Genomic DNA, 21,820 nt, shown 5'->3' on the forward strand with positions numbered 1-21,820 from the left:
GAACAATTCAGCATTCCTTAAGAAGCCCATCTGATCCTTTGGATTTATTAACATCAAGTTTTTCCAGGCTATTTAAGACCATATCTTCGGTAATTGATAGTTTTGGCATTGGATGACATATTAAGTTTGATGGTGCTGCAGGAATAGTTGAACAAGGTTGGCTGGTGAAGGCAGAGGCAAACTGGGTATTTAATACATTGGCCTTATCTATTGGTGATGAGTGGGTTATGCCATTATATCTGAGGTCAGGAATGATGTGACAGTTTGGATTTTTGGCAGAAACATGTCTCCAGAAAGATTTGTGATTTGTCTTGATATCTGTGGCTAGCTTTTCCTCATGCTGAGACTTCAATTCCTTAACTACATTAGAGGCAAGATTCCAAGCCTTTGCATACCTTATCCAATTTTCCCGAGATTTCTCCTTGTTGTATCTTTTCCAGACTCTGGCTTTCCTGTTGATTGTTCTTTTTGCATCCTTTGTGAGTAATGGAAGCGTTTTTGGCTGTTTTTGGTAGATGATACAGGAGTGCTTTTTTTTCAGTTGATAGGAGGCCTTCTTTAAAATTTGCCATGATATATTAATATCAGAAATAATTAGTTTTGACCAATTTATTGAGGCTAGTTCCCTCTGTATTGCTTGGTAAATCAATAAAAGTTTGAGGACAAACATTAGGTTGCAGACATTTATTCAAGGATAATACAGAGAGGATGACTGAGTGGTTGCTGTTACCAACTGGAGGAAGAAACTCATTTCTGTTAAGGGAATCTGGATTGCTCAAAATTACAAGATCCAACAAGGAATGATTCTGGTTGCCACAATGCCTTGTTGGCTTGTCAACCATTTGATGAAGGAAGTTGTCAGATAAGCAAAACACAAATGGTGAATCTCCATTATTAGATACTACATGACCAACACCATCAACCCACTTGATTAATGGGAAGTTGAAATCACCAATAATTATCAAATCCAATGATATTGTAGATGCCATTTCATCAATGATAGTTTTAAGACATATTTCACAATCATTAAGACTGGGCACACTAGGGCTTCTGTATACACACCCAATACAGATTTTCTTATTTTCTTGAAGAGTAATATCAAGCCATAAACTTTCCACACAGGGTGCATCGAAGATTAAACGGTTAATAAGATTAACCTGGAAACCTTTCCTGACATAGATACCAACTCCTCTTCTGCAGTTTGGCTATTCCAGATTAGTGAAGCTCTGAAAACCAGGTATCTGCAACATAATTTCGGTAACAAGTATTGTAGTGAGTTTTGGCAGAATCTCCACTAGCACAGTAATATCTGCTTCATCTTTTAAAAACAATTGGATATTTAGAAGTTTATTTGTAAGAGAATCGACATTGCTAGGTATTAAACGCTGGGTATTATTATTTCGAGGCTTACGTGACCGGTTGTCCAGAGACAGAGGTCCTGTAACTGCGACTGTATTTGAAAAAGGCGAGGTAGATGTTGGTTCAGAAATGGCACTCATGAAGCTCGATTTATTCGAACTGTCACATGAAAAGAAAAGTTCACTAAGTTTATTTTCAGTTGATACACTAGTATTAACACTTGATGTTCTACAGAGCAAAGAGGTAACTGCTAGAAATCAGGGCTATTTACAGGAGGTGAGGGACAAACTGTTACATTTCCATTGCAGCCAGGTTTGGGGCTGGCTTGGAACTTTCCAACTGCAATGAGCTGCAACGTTTTTGTTCACAATTTGGCCTTTGAAAATGATGAGATCTTTTTCACCAGAGTTTATTCGTGGTTTTAGCGTATCTATGAGAGTCTTATGTTTATCACGCTCAGCCTTTGATGCATCACCATGAAACTGAATATCTGCATGGAGTTCATGAGAACTGTTAATGATTTTCCTTTTGATGTCTACACTTCGAACAGAGAAGAGGATAGGTGGTGGGCATGCATTTACGGACTGTGAGTTTGCAGGGATGGGAAGTCTTTTCACATTTGTAATTTGAATGCCTTGGAGTTTGTAATTTTGGCTGAGGTATGACTGGATGTGGAGTTGTTTGTCTGATTGTGATGGGATACCATATGCAACTATGTTTATAGCTCTATGTTGTCTATCTTGCTCTTCGGCGAAAAGGTGCTGAACCTCACAATTAAGATGTTAGACAAAATTAGTACATGGCAAGGCAGTTTCTTGTTGCACAAGCGTTTTGATTTCAGCAAGCACAACAGGAATCGAGCATTTCTCAGTAACCTGATGTTCAAGAGCTCACATTTGTGTTCTGATATCGTTAGTTGATTTCGAAATCTCTTCTTTGAGTGTAGTTTCAAGGTTATTTACTCAAGACTGCACAATATCTTGGATAATGGCTTGGAATGGGATTTTATCAATAATATCTCTCTTCATACTGTTTATCGTAGCTTCGACGATACTCTCAACACTTGGATTCTGGTTAGAACTGCTTGGAGTCATAGGAGAGTGTTTGCAAATTGGACACTTTATGCAAATGTCAACCCATCAAGAAATTTTTGTGAGCAACACATATTTGGGTTTAGGCATATCCATACAGGCATATACATCAATGTGTATCCACTTTCCACATCCATCACAGAGAATGGCCAGGGAGTCATCATTTAGGTCTATTTCACATACCAAACGCTTATCACACCCTTTTTTGGGGATAACACGAGCTCTTTTCGAAGCCCCAGTAGGCGTCGCATCGGTATTACGAATCGACTGTTTAGGGGGCATTATATCGGGTGAAATGAAGTCTCTATGGGTTAGTTTGTGTTGGATTGCTTTTGTGACTCAAATCAGCCTTAAATACACAAAAATTCGAAGTACAATTACAGAAAATACGCGAAAAACGGATGAGTCGCCTCAACCTATAATGTTATGGAAGTATAGCTTTTGGCTATATTTGACAACTGTGCAATTTGCAAATACACAACTTCAGAAGAAACAGATGAAACCCCCTGTAAACAAATGATGAAACAAAAATTAACTTACTTCAAAGTCCAGGTAAGTCAAATAAAACACTTAGAAGGACCACTTAAAATGTCACCAAAGGTTGATATAGTTATAAAAAATCACAAAATATGTAGGAAAATGTCTTTATCTTATAAATTTGGCATATAATCCTTTTTTAAATTTTACACAACCTGTTGCTGTTGAGTTGAAGTCATAACTGATGTCAACTAATGATGATAATTCAACTTGATAAGTGCATCCAATATTGTGAGCCAAGGTTTCTTGCACCAGTCTTTGTCAGCTGCAGACTTGAAGGCTTCAACACTGGGTGACATAGCATTCTGGCTAAGGGAGTTCCATAGGCTGACTACATGGTTAGAATAGAATTTGTTTTGCAGCCTGGTGCTAGGACGTTTTTGATAAAGCTTCAAGGGGTGGCCTCTGGTGCTTGGTGAACTGACTATCTGGAACAGGTTGGGGATCACACTCCCCAGCCATTTAAACATTTGCCTCACAAATACTTTGACTATCTGTCTTGGCTTTTCTCTGTCTACAATTGGCCATGTCTTGATGTATCCTATGCAACCTACTGCAAAATACTTGATAACTTTAATTCAATTGCCTCTCAAATACTTGGACTATCTGTCTTGGCTTTTCTCTGTCTACAATTGGCCATGTATTGATGCATCCTATGCAACCTACTGCAAAATACTTGATAACTTCAATTCAATTGCCTCTCAAATACTTGGACTATCTGTCTTGGCTTTTCTCTGTCTACAATTGGCCATGTCTTGATGCATCCTATGCAACCTACTGCAAAATACTTGATAACTTCAATTCAAATCAACGGATCTGGTCATATAGTAACTTGTATGTCTTTATTAGATCTCCTTGCCTGTGTCTATATATGAGAGATGGTAGTTTGAGCTTATGTAATTGGGTAGGATATGTAAAATGTTGAAATCCCTTTATGCATTTAGTTGCATGTTGCTGCACTGATTCTAGACTTTAGATATCACTCTTATTTACTGGATTAGCAAAACACATCCCAAAATTCCATTTTCAATCTGTCAGCCCCTTTAAGAGCTTGGTGATCACAGCTGGAGATATACTGCAGAACTTTATTTTGATTAAACCAAGAGTTTGGTTGGCACTGGCTACTGCAGACAGTGCATGGAAATTAAACTTGAGCTTATCATCAACCAAGACTCCCCAATCTTTTTCACCTGGTCTACATATGAGAGGCTGTTTTGAACCATTGTTGGATTCCATAAAATATGACACAAGGGGTTATTTGCTCCAAAATCAATGACTGCATTTCTGGATATTAAGTTCAAGCTGCCAGGATTTTTCCCACTTTGACAGTGGATTTTTCCCACTGTCATGAACAGGACCAATTATTTTGGAATTGTCTGCATACAACAAAATTTTAGTCTCTATGATTGAAGGTGCATTATTGCTAAAGATATTAAATAAATTTGGACCCAAAACTGTTCCTTGAGGTACTCCGCTTTTTAAATCTGCTGGTCCCAAGAAGAAAGTTAATTCATTCTCTCCAAATACCCTTACTACCTGCTTTGCATTGATAAGAAATTGCATTATCCAGTTGACTACATCATCATGACGCCCATTGCACAGATTTTAGAGTTTAGTATCCTGTGGCTAACTTTATCAAATGCTTTGGCTAGATCCAGTAATAACATATCAACAGGAGATCCCTCATCCATAAGTTTTGAGACATGCTTGTATGTTTTGATGAGGTTAGTGTCAACTGATCAATTGGGCCAAAATTCATGTTGATTAGGTGATAGTAGTTTATATTTAAATGGACCATAATGGCTGAATTGACTATACCTTCAAGTAGTTTCCCAATTGCTGAGGTAAGACTAATGGGTTGATGATTTTTAGCTTCATTTCTATATACAATATTGTCCATTCTCTTGCCTGAAACTATGCCTAGAAAAAATTGATGAAAATGCAAATCAGTAATGGTTGGAGAGGTAGTTTGACATCTGTCTTAGTAAAACTACCAGCAATATTCTAGTGTCCTTTGTATTTTTATTGCAGAAGATCAAGCTAATACAGCCATTGACCAGCTCGGATTAACTTTTTTCCAAAGATTTGCTTTGCAAAAAGTACAGTACCATGATGTTTCTTATTTGCCCTGGTGGGAAAAGTACATGCAAATAACTCCTGTGGCTTTTTTTATTTTAAAGGGTCATTTTTTCGGAGTTGGTGCTTGAATCTGTCTCAATGGAGATCTGTGGGACATTTTTGTGGGTATCTTTTGCCAATTGTCTTTATTACAAAATTGTGAGCTTGATCCAGTTAGTCCACTGCTATTTGTTCAGTTTGACATGTATCTTTATATTATGCTAGATACTTAGTGCTAGGTTGCTAGCAATATGCATATAAGTTCCTTACTTCCAAACCAATATGCATATAAGTTCCTTTAATCCACAAGTGGTTAAAGCAGGGTGTCACTTATGGATATGGGGGGGGGTCTCTCCTGTCCCTGCTCCTGCTTTCCAGTCTCTAAATGGATTTATTCTAAGATAAGTTTTTAATTGAGGCATAAAGTACACTGTGATTTTACCTACTTTGTGCTGTCAATTTACTGAAACCTTGATGTGCAAACTCAGCTCTACATGCAAGAAGCCTTTAAATATTACTATAATTATTGATGAATTTAAAAGTTGATAATTTCCACTGGGCTTTTGCTTGAAGTATTTCTACTCAAACAACTTGAAGTAGTGGTAAAAAATTCTCATCACTTTAGGAAAACACTTTGTATGTTCGTTTCTTGGCTATAATTAGTCTTTCTTTTCGTTTTTCAGTTATTGGCTAATATAAAAAAATGGATTGTGTTTCAAAAAAGAGGGTAAGAAATACCCCCTCCCCCCTTACCAAGGCTAAAAAAACTTATCCTAGAATAGTTAGATAAGTGTTCTGATAGTGTAATATAAATGTACTCATGTTGAGAGTACTCTTGAGTCTTTTAAAGTACTCTTGTCAAGAGATCGTGCTTTGTTCTCCAAGGTTTGAATTGTCCAACTTGGATCTCTGAGTGTCTATGCAAGTAATTATTATTCATCTACTTTCTTTGCAGAGTCAATTGTTCATTCTATTTCAAGATTGGAGCATGTAGACATGGTGAAAGATGTTCAAGAATTCATAATAAGCCAACTTTCAGCCAGGTTTTTGTTCAATTTTTTGCAGCTCTTTTGTTAGTTATTATTGATAGCTCTCACTTTTAAGTTATATGTATTCATTTGTGTTGGTTATTATAAAAATGAGAAAAAAGGAGAGTACCCAATAAAATAAAAATTTAAAAACATAGCGAACGCGAAAACTTAAATCACATAATCACATAAACATAATCACATAAATAGTTGAGTCAGCGGTGTATCGTCTAGCTTGTTGATGGAATGCACAGAAGCTCTATATCAATCACTTTTGTTGGTGAATTGAATATTCTGTGTATTGATGAGATCTCTGTGTTAGAAAAGTGGCCGGCGTTTATTCCCCCAGTGAATACCCCCGCGGAAAATACCCTCCCCCCCCCGGAAAATACCCCCTGTGGAAAATAAGGCTTTCCAAATTTAAGAGTTTTATTTGTTTTATTTCTGTAGGGGGAAGGAATTTTGGTACTTGTCTATTATGCTTCACTCACTCAAGTTTATGCTGTGTAAAACTTGAGAACAAACCTGTTTCTTTGTTAGTTTTTTTTCAGCTTAGAGCAAGACAACACAAAGAGAAGTGACAGAATATATGGGAAATATATAATTTAGGTTATATATGTGCACATAGGGGGGGGGGGTAAAGTATTTGGGCAGTTTCAAGTCAGAAAACAGTTTTTTCTAGGTGTGGCCACTAAAAAAATTACAGAAGAATAGCAAGGTATCTGAAAATTGTGTTAACTAAAAAAAAAAAAAAAAATCCCAGTAGGCTATAAAGTAAATGTAATGTTTCATTTAAGTGTTTTTTTTTTTTCAATGACCGCTTTTCCAAGGATTAAGTACTATTATTAGGTTAATGTTTTGTTTCATTTATGTTTTTTATGATGATTGCTGATCAAAGTATGTTATTTGTGCCTTTCATTTTTGTTATTTTACTATGTTCATGGCTGTATATTTGGCTTTAAAATACGCTTTTCTATCCATCCAATATGCAGAATATTTGTACCAAACAAATTTTGCATGCAGACCCGCTATGCTTTACCCCCCCCCCCCTAATATGCAAATCTATAGCCCAAATTTGTTTCTAAAGCAACAAAGAAACTAATGTAAAAACTGGTGTGTTCTCGAATTTTATGCAGTGTAATCTTGAATGAGTGGTGCATAATACACAAGTACCAAAATTCCTCCCCCCCCCCCTACGGAAAAAAAAACTCAAACAAAATTCTCAAATTTGGAAAGCCTTATTTTCCACGGGGGGGGGGGGTATTTTCCAGGGAGGGGGGGTAAATGCCTAGAACCTTAGAAAACCTGAGTAGAAGTCCCAGCAAAAATTTTGCATATTGATAATAAGTGCTCTGCATTTTTTGATGCTTGATGAGAGACCACATTTCCCACAAGGGCTATATATACCAGATCATGGGAGAGACAATAGCGTTGAAAAGTTTTGAAATGATAAAACAATTGGATAACCTTTTGCATTTGACAGTTTTCCCATAAGCCAATTGAATTGGTCAATAGGCCTCTAGTGGATCTGAGCATCTGACCATAATTGATACCAAGGTATTTCAGAGACTGGATTCTAATACTATTGAAGACAAGATTAGCATCTGCTTTTTATATTATTAAAAACCTCCTGAAAAGGTCTTTTTTCTAGTAGGACTGTTTCTGTAGCATAGACACTTTTTTCTTGAAATTTCATGGGAGTGGGTGTCTGTCTGTGTATCTTTTCAGATTGTACGTTATCTTGTACTGTCAAATTATTTTAGGTATAGTATTACCGTACACTGAAGGGAACATCCATAATTCCAACAGTTTAAATTATATGACTCATAAGACTCTCCTATAAATGATAAATTCATGCCAAAGGTAATTCGGTTTAGAATATTTTAAGTTTTGTCAAAATTTATTATGAAGTAATAAAATTGTGTCTGTGGTTACCTTTTGGGGTAAACAAACAAATGAACAGAGGAGGAAGACTTGAGTATGCATGTTAGTTAGTTTTAGGAGCTTACTGTTTTACATTTCATTATGCCCTTTTAAGGTATATGTTTCCTCTGAAACAAGCAATTTTTCGACAAGCCTGCAGCTGTAATTTTTCACCAAAAGGACAAGATACATATATCATTTTATTCATTAGTCTTGGATCTGAACTTGCTAAAAAAAAAAAAAAAATAGAAAACCGTCTTTTTTTCAACCAATCCGATTCAACAGCCAATTTTCAACATATTTTTTATCCAAATAACCCTGTATACCAAATTTCAAAAATTTTATTATGTAAATTGATTGAATCTCAGCTATGGAGCAATAGTAAAATTTTCATTTTTTTGTGATTTGTTAAAACTATATGAGGATAGAGCAATAACATACCAAAACTAGTACAGGAACATAGACCTTAATAGAATGTAAAAGATGATGACAAAAAAGGACATAAAAAAAGAGAAGCAAAAACATACTAATCTACATTTAGAGTCCTGGACAAGTTTTTGCCACCACGATCCAAGGCTTGACCCTGGTCAGCATTAATTCATAGAGTATGACTAGTTTTTGTTAGTAAATAGTTTTAATTTATCATTCCTTTTCTTTTTTCAGACAATAGTTCTGCAGAATTTCTATGTCAACCCCCAGAATACAGCCAAGTCAGCTGATGGCTCCCACATCATGTCACACGTTTCTGACGAGGAGATGCAGGAGCATTATGATAACTTCTTTGAGGACGTCTTTGTAGAATGCGAGGACAAGGTAGGGGAAAATAGAAATTATAGTATTAAGTGACCATATCTACAGATTTTACTTACCAAATTCCAAACCTATGAAAAATTATAATATATTTTGTGCACCCAGCTAATGAGGAGGTACGGTAATCACTTTCTTTGAGGGGGGTATCTGGTTCTTGAAAAGAATGTGTGCCTAGTGTATTTTTACAAAAAATTATGGATGGGGTCTAAAATCGTCAAAATTTTTTACTCTGGTTTAGCTTTTTTGTGCCAGAAAATAAGGTGGAAAATCTAATTCCAATGCTACCCCCCCAATTTTAGATCCCCAGGTAGATTTGCCTAAACTTCGTGGGAGTATCATAGTGTTAGTTGCTATGTTTTAGAGTGAGTTAAATACTTACTGGCATTGTTGATAACAAAGCATTAATTGCAGTGCTGAAAATAGACAAAAAAGAACGTGGAAAGAATAGAAATGCTTAACTAAAATTTATACTTCATTTTTTGTATACCCGACTTTCTTCTGGGAATTTTTTTCCGCATAGTATCTTTTTCATCATATGCTCTGACACAATTAACTGCAAACAGGGGTGACTATTTCTCCTCTACTTGGCAAAGTTAATATTTTCCTTACCATCATATTTAACATTGCTTAAACTATCTTTATCTTTTATCTAATCCTAGATATATATATTAAGTAGTATATTTTTGTGATTTTATTCCTTTTTCACTGTCCTAAGAAGCCCTTTTAATACATGTAGACTTCTTATAATATTGTGTGTCAGTAAGCCACTTACTCTAATCAACCCCCCCCCCCCATTCCCAAATGTCTCTATTTGTATAAAACCCCATAAATATTGTGGAGCATAATTTCTATTGTATATTTTGATTTTTAAAGAAATGAACATTTAAACATCAAGAACTTCTAATCTTAAAATGTGTATTTATGTAATTAATTAAATATGAATTACATACTTTTTTCATTAGAATGCATCTGTCAATCAAAATTGACTGATGGTGAAAGCTAGTGGCCCTAGTTGTGTCTTCTGTGGATGAGGACCTGATTTAACTATTTGTGGGGAGGAAGGTTTCTTAATTCTTGCATCAAGAAATCTGCCAGAAGGGTTTGTTAGGTCTCAATTCAACATGGTAGGAAATTAAAGTAGGTGTCCTTGTTAAGCCTTTTGGTTCTCCAGACACAATCTGACCTCTATGGCAGGAAGGTCATCTTTAAGGTCTTGTTATCAGGACCTCTACCACTAAAGATTGTTGAGTCTCAACCAAACCTGGTGGTTATTAAAAGCTAGTATCTTAGTTAAGATTGTTGTTGGAAGGGGAGGAGGGGATGGGCCTGATATAGTCTTTCTGGGACGGGAAAGTAGACAGGGTTCTAAATCCTTGTCATCCAGTTGAAGGTCTTGCCAGGGTACAACTTGACCTTTGTAGAAAGTAACAGTAAGTCCTTGTTAGGCCTTTTATGTGTTTGAACACCATCCATCGTCTATGAGGGAGTGAGAGAGGAGATACCTATATTCATTACATCAGGTCTTCTCCCTGTATCGAAGCAATTTCTATGTGTATTGAAGCGAATTTCTCTGCCTGTTTGGGGATCAAAGCCTCTTTAAGGCAATGTGTATCATAAATTCTAGTTATCAGGATATCTGCTGAAAGAGGCTACTTTATGTTTCAACTTGACCAGAAGTCGTAATTATGTCGTCAGAGTTCTGTGTCAACTCATCCTCCGTGCATAAGAAGAAACAGGGCTAGCACCCAAGGTTTTGGTTAAGTTTTTACGGGTTCGAGTCTGATTGCCAAAAGAGCGCTTACTCCTAAAAGCAATTGCCTATCCAGATATGCCTTCGCGTTTTTTGCTTCTTTTTTTTTTTTTTTTTTCCTTCAGCTAAGATGTCTTCTTATCTGTAAAACAAGCGTTCTATGGAAATTCCGCGGCTGCAGGAAATCGCTCAGATTCTGGAAAAGAAATCATCAGCAGTAGACCTAAAGCGCTGCTTGCGGGAGTCTGCGGCTAAACCACAATAAAGAAAAAATCAATGTATATGTGTATAATAGTTGAGTATAGATAAATAAATACAAATAACTAAAGAGAATGGAAACATGAAGGAATTTGATTGCAGCTTTTAGACAAAATAAATAATACATACACATAAAATGTGTACCATAATTTTTTTTATTTTTTTTTAATTTAAGCAATATTGCATTTTCTTGCAAATGATAATACGGCCATAAATAAAAAAAAAAGAAAGATCAAGAAGCTAAAGATAGAATTCACATTTAAAAGGACTAGAGTTGTCTTGTTCCTTACCATTGTTCCAAAGTTTAGCACCCCTATGGATAATAAAAACACCCCTGCTACCCGGATTCAAATAATTAGCCCTAGTACTGCTTCTTATCTGAGTATAGTGATTATGAACGTTAGTTCTCTCACAAAATACAGCCGAAAACAGTATGGAAAGAAACCACTGAAATGATGGTGATCAACATCTAGCATTTAATGGTCCCCAAGAGCCGTTACTGGCATGGTATTTGTTTTACCTTAAACTGACCTTGAAACTCCTAGATTTTCTGCTCTGCAACATGCTCTGATCGCATTATTTTTAAGCAATTATATAGGTTGAAGTAAATAAGGGAGAATATCGAGCCATATTGACGAAAATACAAAATATATGTGAAAAAAATTAGAGTCTCTAAATATTTGATAGAAAAATGTGTTTTAATTTGGGGATAATCCCCAAATTTCAGGATGATATTTTATGAAGACTCTTTGTATGATAACTAGATAATTAGGTTTTATCAATTTATTTATTTCTAACCTATGAAATAATACAGAAAGTACAGAGACGGAGCACTAAATAGTTAAAAAGACAAAGAAGGGGGAATAAAAAATAGACACTACAGCGTTTATCAAAACAATTTGTAAAGATCACCTATTAAGCACTGAATAACTGTCACATACATTTAACTTTAAACATCATTGTGTAAGAAGGGATGCCATGGTTGAAAATTGGTTTTGCGATTGTGTTTCAACATAAATTTTGACAGAGCTATTGCTGGGTCAAATTTTCATATTTGCTAATTAATGCTGAATTTCGAGTCCAAGGGGTTGAATGAAGTAAATATTTTGAAAATTAAAAATATACTGAACGGAGTTTATGCTTAATTGTTTTGTGTGAAAATCTTCCAAAATGTTGCTGTATATGGGAAATGTGGTAGTGCTGTTGAATTATACGATTTAGCAAGGATTATTTGGTTGAATAATAATAAATATTAATTCCGAGGCACTTAAGAGACAACACGCTTAATAACCCCGTTTTCAAGGCATATTTCTGGGGTCCAAGGATAAGAAGTAGACGACCACGACTACAAATAAATTTCGATATTCCTATATCTAAATCAAGACGCTTTACCCTTAACGGTAAGCATATATTGCTCATTGTTGAGTTAGGATGGAATTGAGCAGTCATTCTATTGGAGCAATACACATTAAGGCTTTATCATCTTCAAATAAAGACAAAGTGACCTTGGTTAAAGAAAGTGCGGGGCTTGGTTTTTTTTTTGTTGAAAACTTCCATTTTCCGCCTAATAAAAAAACAACGTAGGTATTGAGGAAAGGCAACCCTCCTCATAGACGTAATAATTTCCGTTCGTTTTAAGTTTTATATGTTGCTCCTTACTTTCGGTTGTTTTTTTTTATCTAATAACCACGAACAACGACTCTATCTTCCCACATTTTAAATAATACTGCATCATTTGTGTGGGACATTTAGTTGTACGTTGTACCCACAAATAGCGGGTGTTAAACCATGATAATGTAAGAGGGCAATATTTTTTCGTTTTACTAATGTAATTTTCAAAATCTATGAGGGCAATTTTGTTTTTTCAATTCTTTTTCTTTGAAAACATACAAAGAAGGAATTTTCTTCCTGATGTTTATCCTCCTAGTGTCCATTTTGATGGCAAATTTTTTTTTTTGAAAACTTCCTTTTTCCGCCTTCCAGATATATGGGTTGGGTTCGAATGTGATTTTTCTGAAATCTTAATTGCTAATACTCCCAACGTTGCTAAAGTTCTGCAGCTTTTTCGAATATTATGGCATGACCTCTCACCAACCTCAAAATCGACAACAACAGCGGTACTGTGTTATATATGTGTCATAACACGTAACTTGTAGGAATCATTTCCATTTTAGTCCAATAAATCTTTTCTTGTGCCCCAAGGGTGCATACCCCTTCAGTTTGAAACCTTTGAAATATATATGCCAACTAAGATTCAAATTAAAGGTATTGTGTTTGATTCGCTTTGTTGGTTACGTTTCATTTGTATTTGATTCATATGTCCTTTTTTATTTTTTCAAGTATGGGGAGATAGAAGAAATGAATGTGTGTGATAACCTTGGTGATCACTTAGTTGGCAACGTTTACATTAAGGTAAGTTTTTGTTTCATGTAGAAGTAATAATGAAATCATGCAGAATGCTCGTCATGGAAGAAAATTTCATGGGGCTAAGTTTAAAAAAAGAACATTGTGCTTTTGTGCGAGTCGGCTGGGTTTTTATCCTAATTATGCTAATGCTCCATTTTGATAATGGACAAAATTCAATTCTGTGTTTACTAATTTTATTCATAATAACCGGGGGGGGGGTAGTAAATTTCCATTATCCAGAGGTAAGGATGCCATCCTGTTTCTTTCTAGGGTATGGCTGATATATAGCTTTTTTCTGTTGTTCTTCTTTTTAATGAAAATTTCTCCCACTCTTTTTTTCAGTTTTCTCTCCAAGAGAGAGATTCTCTCTACTTTCTGAAAGCTTTATTTTCTTGAACAGAAAGTGTGTTCTTTTTATTTAAAAAGAAAAGAAACGTCCTTGTCAGCTCACAATATTAAGCTCATGAAAGAGCATCATTCACATCTTTTCGAACAAGTATTTACGTTAGTCGAATAGCCTTCTAAATATGCTTTTCAACACATATTTTTAGTTCCGAGATTGAATTCTAACATTCTCTGACTTGTGTGAATTCGAATTATTTCGTATTTAGCTGTAATTTTGTCCTGGTGAATGGATGTTTTTCATTGATTTATTTATTCTATTTAAACTTTTTCTTCTTTCTTTTTTCAACTGTATCTTTCTTTTGGTATTCACGTTATTAGTTTTAATTCATCAGGTGAGATCAATTCCACTTTGGCAGTTTTATCTCTTCAGATCCGATGATAACGTTGATCCATCGCACTGTTAATATTTATAATTTCAGTTTCGGCGGGAAGAGGATGCGGATCGCGCTGTAAAAGATTTAGCCAACCGTTGGTTTGGTGGACGTCCAATTTACGCCGAATTGAGTCCTGTTACTGATTTCCGAGAAGCTTGTTGTCGCCAATATGAAATGGGGTATGTTTTGCTACTTTTTCAGCAAAGTTCCCTTTTTTGGAACTTTGGACTCTGAAGTGTCTTTTTTCCTCCTTCTTTTAATATATAGAAAGATGGAAGTTGGCCAGATTTGGAGACGCTTAGTAATATTATTGCAAATAACAAATAAATTTCATGTTATTTTCAAAAACTGTTTTCGAATTGATCTCAAAGGGAAGATTCTGAACATACTAATTAAATACGAAAAATATGGTGTTTTCTTTACCTTTTTTGTTGTTTGGCTGTTTCTTCTCGTTTCAAGATAATGTTGTTCCTTATTTTTTTAGAAAATATTTTTTGGACTTTTTTTTTTTTTTTTTTTTTTTTTGTTTTTTTTTTTTTTTTTTTGCTTAAGAACTGCAATGGCGAGTACTGGAACTGGGAAAGGGAAGATCAGAAGATGCCCAGCTGATCCTCCTTTGAGAATAGCTCTTGTTGTCCCATTGCTGGTTAAAATAAGAAAAATGAAAAAATTATCTTTTTTGTATATCGTCGGGTGGGGTAAGTCTATTTTTTTTTCTCTTCTCGATTGATTTCCCATCTATTTCGTAATTTATTTCTTAGTTCTTTCATCTGTGCAAAACGAGCTTGTCTTTCTGCCAGATATTTGTATATTTAGTATGTTATGTACATGTGATTGAAAAATAAATGAACCTGAACCTCAAAGGTGTAAAAATATCAAATATGACATTTAGGACTAGCGATAGTAATTAACACATCATTAAATGTACCACAATATAGAAAGGAGAAAGATTTAGTCAATAAGGGAGAAGGATAGATGATAATAGAACGAATAGTTCAACGTTATTTAGTAGATTAGGTATGTTCCATTAACGATCATAAGAAGTTGTATTGATTAAAATGGATATCATGTTTCTGCATAGCGAATGTATGTGTACCCAGGCCTGTAAGTATAAATGAGTTAAAACAAACAATTAAAAGAAGATATCATGGCAAAATAATTATGTACGAGAAGTGAATGTGTTTTTTGATTGGCAAACACCAAGAATCTGATGCTACAGAAGCAGTGGCGGATCCAGGATTGTTTTAGAGGGGGGGGGGGGGGGCAAAAAAGGTTGAAACGATAAAATTGGGTTAGTATTAATTTTAATTAACGCAAAATTGCGGTAACTAATTAAATTACACTACTTTAGACTATGTCAGGGGGGGGCGCGCCCCCCCCGCCCCTCCCCTGGATCCACCACTGTACAGAAGCGGCTTGAATACTAGGCCAAGTTAGACTGAATACGTTTAAACGATTCAAGTGGAGATAACAAAAAAAGTTGACTTCCTAATTTTTTCGCTTTGGAAACACTATTTCTGTTCGTCTAAGCTGCAATTGTTCATTTAATGCAAATTCTTCCAAATATTTTCAGACATCCACAGGAAGTAAATCGCTTAGTAGGATAATACTTTTTAGGCTAATAAATTATGTTGGTAAGGGTTGAAGAGGAAAACGTCATGGCTGTCGGGAAGATTTGTAAATGTTGACCGAATTTTAAAGCTTAGATTAACAATTGAGAAATATTTTTCTTTTTTCTTTTTAGTTTATTTGTGTTTTTTTTGTTGGTTTTGTTATGTTTATGTTCTGTTTTTTTTTGTGTTTTTTTTTCTATGGCCCGATGGCTTTTTTTGGAAATACATACATACAATTGAGAAACATCTGAATTATCAGACATTTTTAGTTCAGACCAGAGACTATGTACCAGAATTTGATTTAGCAGATAGAAAAGCTTCAGAGAAGGTCTTCTTTTTATACCTATATAAGCTAAAATGAAAAGAGCTGTGTATAGCTGTATTAGCTGTTGGTTTGGTGCGCAATCGCAAGTTAGACAGGGTTGTGCTTTAACTCTGTCTATATGGGTTATGTGGGAGTATGCAACATATATGGATTGTATAGGAATCAAACGCTATCGAAGAACATGGGTTTAGATGAGAAGGTAAAACTCTGCTAGATTTAGATTTTGCAGTTGATTTGTGAAGGTTTTGAGAGTCCATGGTGCGATAGTAGATTTGAAAATTAATGTTAGTTAGACTAATGTGCCTTTTTGTCCCAATATAGCCTTTTCAATTCATATGAAAAAGCTGTATTAGGTGTCTCCAGGTGTGGAAATATGTCTTAGAGTAATACGAGGATACTAGAAGTCATGGTAGTGACAATTATCAAGTATGATTCTGAAACATGGGTTCTTTGAAAAGCTCAAGATAGGATATTTGTTTGCCAAAGTAATTTTACAGGTAATTTTAGGTACTCTTTAACGTTTTTCTGAATGCGAAAACTCGACCAAAATATTCAAATTTATCTACAATTTTTTCTTCTTTTTTTATAGCTAATTGGAGTTTGACCTTGAAGAAAGAGTTATTTTATGTAGGAAAGTTTGGCTAAGGCAATGTTTTGTCCTGAGTGCTAGAATGGAATTTTTTTTTCTACTTTCAACAATTTCCGTGTAAAAGTTTGCTGAAGTTCCTTCTATCCAGAAACGCAAAATTTGAACGTAAGAAAATTCCGAGAAGTTATTTCCTAAGAACCGTCGGCATAAAAAAGATTGGGACTTAGGAGAAAAATGTTTCGATATTTCCTTAATCACCTTTTTTTCTTTTTTTTTAGAAAATGCACAATTTGTTGAAACAATGAGAGAAAATATTCCTTCTGTTTAGAATAGACACAAAAAAGTCTCTATAGCTTCATTTAATTCGAGAACTTGCATGTTTGAAATCAGTATCTGTATAAGTGTGCATAAGCTATAAAATTCCGTCCATACATTGTGCACAAAAGGCTCTTAGAGTAATATAATAGGAAATAACTAAAATATTTTCTGTGTAATCTTTTAACTTCTACAGAAGCCAGCAGGCTCTAGATAATTATTCATTAAAATAAAATCGTTTCTTGAAGGATAATCGGTTGCAAAAATTCTAGCCATTGCTGGAACATTTTTTGTCCCAATTAGGATTAGTCTCCATTGACTCCTAAAAAGTATGTATCCCTCTGCAAACATGACTAGTGGATAAAGACCCAAAGGTTCAGCAGTATACTCTGGGGGATACTACCATTGTAGTAATTTTTATTGTAGAAAGTGTCAGATGGGGAGTTTAGTATTCGGCAGAAGAATTATGGTTTAGATGACCATAAAATTTGTTCTACTCACTGCAGGTGTTTGGTCTCACTTCTCTCCCTGGTCCCTCAAAATTTCGTATCCCTATTTCCCCATTTGCAGCTAATATCACGACATTTTATTGTCAGACTGCGCCTTGAACTTTTATCCATTCTCTCCCTCCTGCAGTCATGGAAATATCTGGTTTGTTTGTCAGATTTGCTATTTTCCTTGGTTTTATATGAATTTTGTTATTTAGTGAATGCACAAGGAGTGGCTTCTGTAACTTCATGCACTTGAAACCGATTTCAAGAGAGTTGAGACGCGAGTTGTATTCTCGAAGAAGGAGTCAACGGGATTTTGGAGGTGGAAGAAAGTAAGTCGTCTTCTTTTTTGGGGGAGGGCAAGGGATTTGTACACATTGGATATGCCTTCTAAATTGAATTTTATCTGCAATGACTTTAGCAAGGTCCTATGTATTTGAATAAATATAAAAACACATGTTAGGCTTGGAAGCATGAGAATCAGTACACTTACGAACAAAATTGAACGATAAACATCTTAGCTTCAACACTGTTGCTTTAAACTACTGTATATTCATAAAATGGTCAATTTTTACTCTTTTGTAAACAAAATTTCATTAGATTTTTTCTTGATTTAATTTTTATTTTCTCTTTTCAATTTTTTACTGGAGATTCCTGTTACTATTGGTTACTTTTATAGTTGCTTTTACGTACTTCTACGTTAGTGGGCTTGATCGCGGCTGCTTCATAATACGGGACCTCAGGACTCAGCTTCAGCAACAGATATGGCTCAGAATTTGATTTCGGTGATGAGATTATGTGAAAGCATCTCCATACTAGTCCAAACCAGAAGAAGGACAAATCATCGTGATAATGTTTTGAATCTATTGTTTAAGAACTCTCAAAGGCTGACGAGTGCTTTGAGAAATTATATCGACGAGGATTGTGCCAGTATGTTGTCAGGGTTATTTACAAGATACACATGCAAATTCTCCAAAATTTGTGATAACAAGAGAAGAAACTCTGAAACCTAGATAATTGTCTAAGGACCAATCTAGATCAAGGCTAAAAATCCCTGGAGTAAGAGCATATATGACTAAAAAAGAATAAGAATTTAGTAAAAGAGGTCAAATTTGGCGATCTTTTCATTTCAATTTCCTCTTTAAATACGAGTAGTTTAAAAGAAATACATTGCGTCACCCTATAAGGTGACACTTCCCCTCCATTTCCTTTGTTTTTTATTACCGTTGTAATCTCCTTCTGTGATTCTCTATGTCCATATACCTTTGAACGGAATCTCAGTAGTGAAAAGCGCGGAAAAAGATAGCCAGATAAATATAATAGGTTTGTATTTTGAAAGTGCTTTTCTTTATTCTCCCTACCCTGTGCTGCGCTTGTACAGTTTATATTTTCTTTTTTTTTTCTGGTTAACCAAAAGACATGAAGACATAAATATGGAGAAATTGAGCGAATAAAAGATCAATAAAGATACAAAGCATAAAGTAAAATGTTTTCCTAAATTAAATTTATTTTTTACTTATCAATAGGTTTTATGACTCGTATTACCTTGTATCTGTTTCTTTTTGGCTGAGGGTTAGTTGCGATCTGTACCTTACTTGATTTTTGGAGTGAAATACATTTCTTAATTTTATTCTTGGTTCCGTCCTCACAGATGATCATAAAAAATGACATTCTTTGTGATAATCATAAAAACAGCAACGTCATCGTCATATGAAAGTGCTAGTTTTCTGTTTTCGGAATTTAAGGTGAATATAAATTCGGTTAGATTTTTAGTCACCCCTTTTTAGTTTTTTGGCTTTTACCTTTTTAGCTTTCTGACATTTTGCCGCTTAATATTTTTGACTAATGAATGGTTTTGTCATTCTGATATTGTTGTTTTTGGCATTGTTTTGCCAGATTTTAGTTGTTTGCTTTATTTATGATGTTGTTTTTTTTTGGGGGGGGGGGGGTTATGACTCCGAAATGCGAATTCGGCCCTTCGGGGCTTGTGATAGATATTTTTTAAAATAAACATCTTATCTTATTTGGTTACAAAGCATAGGCTATATCAATATACTTATATAATGAACATAGTTTAGGAGTTCTGCTTCTTTGAAAAGGTCTTGCTCAGTTACTCCTACTCTCCAGCTATTCTTGAAACGAGATAGAATCGAAAAAGGAACAAAAAAGGTCTTTTAGTTGGAGAGCGATTTGACTTTTCGGGTTGGCCAATTCTTCGTTTTTATAAGGGATAACGATTTTATTTTCAAACGCCATAAAAACGGTCATGCCGATCAGCGGCAGTTTTTGTCATAATAAGACAATAAACATATAAAACATATAAAAATCACAGCCATGGCCATCGTCATGCAAAAATATACATTGATTCAAAATATCACAGATTCAGACTAAACAGAGTCAAACAGAGTCAAGTTTAAAAAGAATTAATTAAAAAAACTTTTTCCACAAAATAAGTTTTTCAAAGAAAAGTAAAGAATTCCATTAAACAAAAAATGAGCAAAAATAAAATCAAAAAATTTAGCAAGCGGGAACCTATCGCAAATCAGCATCATTAAGTCAATGAAAGCCAAAGCGAACAGAAATTACAATTATTAACCGAGTCAAACTCAAAACGAACAGAAATTAACATAAGTTAGGTGCAAAACCCCTATGCCTTCCCAGGGCCAGAACAAAATTTGTACTTTACTGAAAAAATACAAATGAATGTGCATTGTCAGTTTAATACACATATACTGATATTTAGTAATCAAAATGTTAATATCATTTAATTGATTAAAATTATGAAAGTAAAAACATTTATATTTTTTCACTAAAGTACGAATTATATTCTGGCCTTGGGAAGGCATAGGGGTTTCGCGCCCAACTTATGTTAATTTCTACTCGTTTTGAGTTTGACTCTGTTAATAATTGTAATTTCTGTTCGTTTTGTGTTTAATTTATTTATCGATAATGCTCTGTGGTAGTTTCATAATTAGTAGTTTATTTTATTTTATTCTTGTTGGTTTTTTGTTAATTGAGTTCTTTACTTTTCTTTGAAAAACTTATTTTGTGGAAAAAGTTTTTTTAATTAATTTCTGTTCGCTTTATGTTGACATAGTCTTTTCAGGGAAGAAAATAATAATACTTTAAATCTTTTTGTTTTTTAAGACTTTATAGTTTGGCCTGCTATTTGTATGCTGGAGAAAATTTTTTAGCAATTTTTAACAACATACACCCTTTTAAAAATCTGGACACAAATAGTAGTGTTTAATTTCGTTCCATACCTCCTCTAGTTGACCTGAAATGAAAAACTTGATACCATTCGCAAAAAAATATATTTACTTTCTTTGATAGGTTGGATACACTTACGCTATTTTTATTTGGTTAAATTTTATGCGCAGAAAGGGTAGGTTGGGCGTGGTTGGGTGGTAGTGGAAGGGGGATTAGCTGCCCTCAAATCACTTTCGACTATTAAAAAGGGCGTCAGCCCTTTCTATTTTCAATCGAATGAGCCCTTTTCGAAGTTCCCACGACAACTCCTTCGATACGAAGTGCTCTGGTCTAAACAACAACAAAAAGTAATACATTATACCCACTTCGATTTTTACTATAAAAATGTCAAGCCTTCCAATCACTTTGGACTATTAAAAAGGGCACTAGGCCTTTCGATTTCCAATCGAATGAGCCCTTTTGAAAACGACAACGCTTTCTATAAACACCTTATATGCCCCCAGGGCATAAATTGCAACCCTTACCCTAAGGTCTGTTAGAGTGGTTGTCATCCTCTAAGACCGAATTTCCAGAACTTTCAACTACGTTAAACAACACGGCTATCTCAAAAATTTGATTGCATGTGTTTGGGGAAATGGTGGGCGTGAGAGGGGCGGTAGTCGCTCTCCAATTACTTTGAACTATTAAAAATGGCCCCAGTCCTTTCAATTTCCAAACAAATGAGCCATTTTGAAGTTTCTACGCTTTCAATAAAAACCTTATACGCCTCCAGGACCTAACTTACAAGCCCTGCCCTGAGTGCTGGGGGGGGGGGTCATTCTCAAAGACCTAACTTCCAGAACGTTCTACTACGTTGAACAAAATGGCTATCTGAAAATTTTGATTGGTTGTTTTTGGAGGAATGGTGGGTGTGAGAGGGGGGTTAGTTACCCTCCAATCACTTTCGACTATTACAAAGGACACTGGCGCTCTCAGTTTCGAATTGAATAAGCCTCTTTTGAAGTTTTACGACAAATCTATCTATAAAACCTTTATATGCTCCCAGGGCAGAACTAACAACCTTTGCCCTTAGGGCTCTGGGGGGTTCGTCATCCTTAAATACATAATTTTCAGAACTTTCAACTACGTTGAACAAAATGGCTATCTCTAAACTTTGACTGAATGTTTTTGGGGAAATGGTGGGCGTAAGAGGGGGCTTAATTACTCTCCACTCACTTG

General features: G+C 35.0%; 1 protein-coding gene across 1 annotated transcript in view; it reads left to right on the plus strand.

The window, feature by feature from the left end:
• U2af38 (U2 small nuclear riboprotein auxiliary factor 38) overlaps positions 1-21,820 on the plus strand; it is a 32,876-nt gene that overhangs the window by 6,815 nt on the left and 4,241 nt on the right. Inside the window, exons 2-6 of the mRNA XM_089093004.1 lie at positions 6,061-6,148; positions 8,720-8,869; positions 13,215-13,286; positions 14,105-14,238; positions 17,608-17,724. Of these exons, the coding sequence (XP_088949130.1) occupies positions 6,061-6,148; positions 8,720-8,869; positions 13,215-13,286; positions 14,105-14,238; positions 17,608-17,724 (561 nt within the window). The remainder of the gene's footprint in view (positions 1-6,060; positions 6,149-8,719; positions 8,870-13,214; positions 13,287-14,104; positions 14,239-17,607; positions 17,725-21,820) is intronic.

This window comes from Artemia sp. Qi Xiang Cuo, chromosome 8, assembly GCF_049724085.1.
Source record: "Artemia sp. Qi Xiang Cuo chromosome 8, ASM4972408v1, whole genome shotgun sequence".
NCBI classification, from domain to species: Eukaryota; Metazoa; Arthropoda; class Branchiopoda; order Anostraca; family Artemiidae; genus Artemia; species Artemia sp. Qi Xiang Cuo.